The following is a 3,433-nucleotide window of genomic DNA, read 5'->3' on the forward strand; positions in this document are numbered from 1 at the left end:
ACGACAACAACAACAACAACAACAACAACAACAACAACAACAACAACAACAACAACAACAACAACAACAACAACAACAACAACAACAACAACAACAACAACAACAACAACAACAACAACAACAACAACAACACGATGAGCCGTTGTCGTCGTTGCTGCAGCGCCAACTGCATTCTCTGCCACGCGAAGACCTCCTGAGACTGGTACTGCATCCAACAATCCTGCCCCACGCCTGCATCGTCATGAAGGTGCCCAAGCACACCCAGCTGCAGGTGCCACAGCACCATCTGACCAACAACCTCGCCAGCGAGTGCGACACGAGCCAATACGGAAGGCGCCGTGTACCGCATCATGGCCCACATGGGTACGGTCGTGGAAGCGGTGGCAGCAGCAGGAGCATCAGCAGCAGCAGTATTGGTGTCGGTGCTGGTGCTGGTGCACCTCGCTTGGTTGCACGTGATAGCGGGGTTGAGGTGCGTGCCCCGCTGCAACAGCCACCGAGCATGGTGTACACAGTTATGTACACACAGCCCACCCCACCACCACACATCCCAGCACTGCCGCCTGGCCCGTGTGACCCTTTGCAGAACACAACCAGCGCCATCATGGCGCCACCACCAGCACAACCGCTGCCACCACAACGTCTTCCTCCACAACACAGCGGTGTCAGCCATCGCCACCCCAGCCCAAGCGAGTCTGGTGCCACTGCACCTTGGGCCGTTGTTGCTCCTTTTGCCATCAACACCATCGGTGCCGCCACGACCATGGCAACAACAACGAGTCATGCTCGTCCCACACATCCACAACCACCAGCAGCTGCTGCGACTGACACCGCTGCTGTTGGTGATGACAGCGATGGTGCTGGTGCTGGTGATGACGGCGTGCTGCCGCTGCCGCCACTGGGCGTTGGATTTGGCAATGGTGGATTCCTGCACGATCGTCGAACGGCGAGAACCCGTTGGCGCTCTGGCAGCGACGCATCAACATCAATGCAGGGAGGGCGTGATGGAGATGATGGCGACGATGATGGTGGTGATGGTGATGACGACGACGACAACAACAACAACAACAACAACAACAACAACAACAACAACAACAACAACAACAACAACAACAACAACAACAACAACAACAACAACAACAACAACAGCAACAGCAACTTCTTCTTTCGTAACAACTGCAGCAACAACAACAGCAACAACACCTTCCACGACGACGACGACGACGACAACAACAACAACCAACATGGTGATGATGATGGTGATGACGGTGATGACGACAACACATTTCCCGTCCACGTCTGTTCTGGCTACTGTTTTCGCCTGCCCACGAGTGGCCTCAGCAGCCTTGCCAGCAGCCCCACCAACACCGGAGGACCAGGCACCGCCACCACTGCCACCGCCGCCGCTGTTGTTGGCACAGACACTGCAACCAATGACAATCACACCACCACGGGCACCACGGGCACCACAGCGAGCAACGCGGGCAACGAGAGCAACCACGTTGTTGCTCCCTCGATTGCAGGCATCGCCACCACCACCACCACCACCACCACCACCACCAACAACAACAACAACAACAACAACAGCAGCAGCAGCAACAACAACAGCAGCAACGAGAACGCGACCACCACCACGACCACCACCAACGGCACCAGCAACAGCAGCAGCAGCAACGCCAACAGGAACAGTCTGCTTGAAATGGCGGAGGCCGATTCGCACCACATCATGCAGGGGAGCCAAATGATGAGCGGGTTAGCGCCGATGTTGGAGCTGAGGAGACGCGTGCCGCGATCCCATGCACCTCAACCCACCCATCTTGGTGCTCGTGGCGCCAACGATGGCAGCGATCATGGTGACGACGGCCACAATGCTGACCACGATCATGATGATGGTGACGGTCATGATCATTACTATGATGATGATGATGACTTTGCCGACGACTTCTATGGTGAGGGATATGGTCAGTACGGTGATTACATCGACGATGACGACGACGACGATGACGATGATTATGACGACGATGATTCTGATGCTGCTGTCGGTGGAGGCCACCGACGAGGTGATCGCGGCGACGGAAACGAGGGGAGAGGGGGGCGGGAGCGACCGCAATTGAATGCGGGGCTTACGCAGGGGGAATCGGACCAACGCCTCACGCAAAGTGTCTTGGCCATGATCTCCGATGATGAGGGCGACGCCGCACAGGCAGAGGGTGGCGATGATGATGATGATGATGATGATGATGATGATGATGATGATGATGATGATGATGATGATGATGATGATGATGATGATGATGATTCAGGTCACGGTAGTGGTGGCCATCCCAGAGATGATGACGATGATGGTGGTGGCGGAGAGGAGCACGTCCACAACCAAAACCACAATCAAGATGATCACAATCACGACGACGACGATGTTGTCCACGATGACGACGAAAACCACGGCCGTCGTCAACGTCATCGTAGTGGTGGCGGTGACACCACCAACGGCGATCGGCGGCAGCGGGCAGCGAGATCACCCGGCAGAAGTGCAGACCAGCACCATGTCCGAAGACGAGGCCGGCGACGACCACACGCGGGCCACCGGTGGAGCCGCTACTCGGAGGGCGACGCAGAGGCGTTTGCGATGACAACAATGGTGGCAACGGCGCCGACAGCGGCTGTGCTGAGGGCAGCGAGGGCCGCGGCTCGGAACCGAGCGAGTGGACGTGTGTCCAACATCAACTTCAACATGGCCACCGCAAGGTCATCGCCCCGCCCGATCCCATTCATGGCAGCAGCGAACGGAGGCGACGGTGATGTCAGAAGCAACCCTGATGGCGATGGTGATGGCGGTGGTGATGTTGATGAGGAGGAACGACAGCGACAGCGGCAGCAGCGGTTACAGGAACGCCGTTCACTACATCAACTTGCAGTCATGCTTGAGCTGTTTGGAGTCGACCGTGAGCATCAACATTTGGGCATTCCAGACGACCACAGCATACAGCATCATCAAATGCAAGACGGCGACGACGACGACGATGATAATGATGATCGTGCTGCTCGTGGTGATGCTGGTGGCGTTGGCAGAGGTGAGCCACCACTGACCCTCGCAGACGCGCGCGCAACTGTTGCTACACTGATAGCGATGATGGAGGCGGACCCACGACCCATCCTCTTGGATGCGGATGCCATCAACGTGATCAACACCATCAACGGTGTCAACACCAGTACCAACACCACCAGAAGCAGCAGCAGCAGCATGACAAGCAGCAGCAGCAGTGATGACACCGAGGATGACACGTTCCTGATGCTGCATGCTGGAAACAACGACAACGACAGCGACCGTGGCCTTGATGATGAGAGTGATGGCGGTGGTGAGGAGGAAGATGGGGAGTTTGTGGAGGAGGAGGACGATGACGATGACGATGATGATGATGATGATGATGATGAT

At 56.5% G+C, this 3,433-nt stretch overlaps 2 protein-coding genes across 2 annotated transcripts in view; both read left to right on the forward strand.

Moving 5' to 3' along the window:
* Nucleotides 1-576, forward strand: part of PTSG_13072 (uncharacterized protein) — a gene marked incomplete at its 3' end in the record, with an annotated part of 5,860 nt that extends 5,284 nt beyond the window's left edge. Inside the window, exons 8-9 of the mRNA XM_004988075.1 lie at nt 248-363; nt 555-576. Of these exons, the coding sequence (XP_004988132.1) occupies nt 248-363; nt 555-576 (138 nt within the window). The remainder of the gene's footprint in view (nt 1-247; nt 364-554) is intronic.
* A 1,165-nt stretch (nt 577-1,741) lies between these two features.
* Nucleotides 1,742-2,630, forward strand: PTSG_10596 (uncharacterized protein; the record flags this gene model as incomplete). Its single annotated transcript, XM_004988076.1, has 2 exons — nt 1,742-2,060; nt 2,467-2,630. 2 exons carry the CDS (start codon nt 1,742-1,744, stop codon nt 2,628-2,630), a joined length of 483 nt encoding a protein of 160 aa, XP_004988133.1.
* Between the last annotated feature and the right edge of the window lie 803 nt (nt 2,631-3,433).

The sequence above is a fragment of the Salpingoeca rosetta genome (genome assembly GCF_000188695.1).
Source record: "Salpingoeca rosetta unplaced genomic scaffold supercont1.38, whole genome shotgun sequence".
Taxonomy (NCBI): domain Eukaryota; class Choanoflagellata; order Craspedida; family Salpingoecidae; genus Salpingoeca; species Salpingoeca rosetta.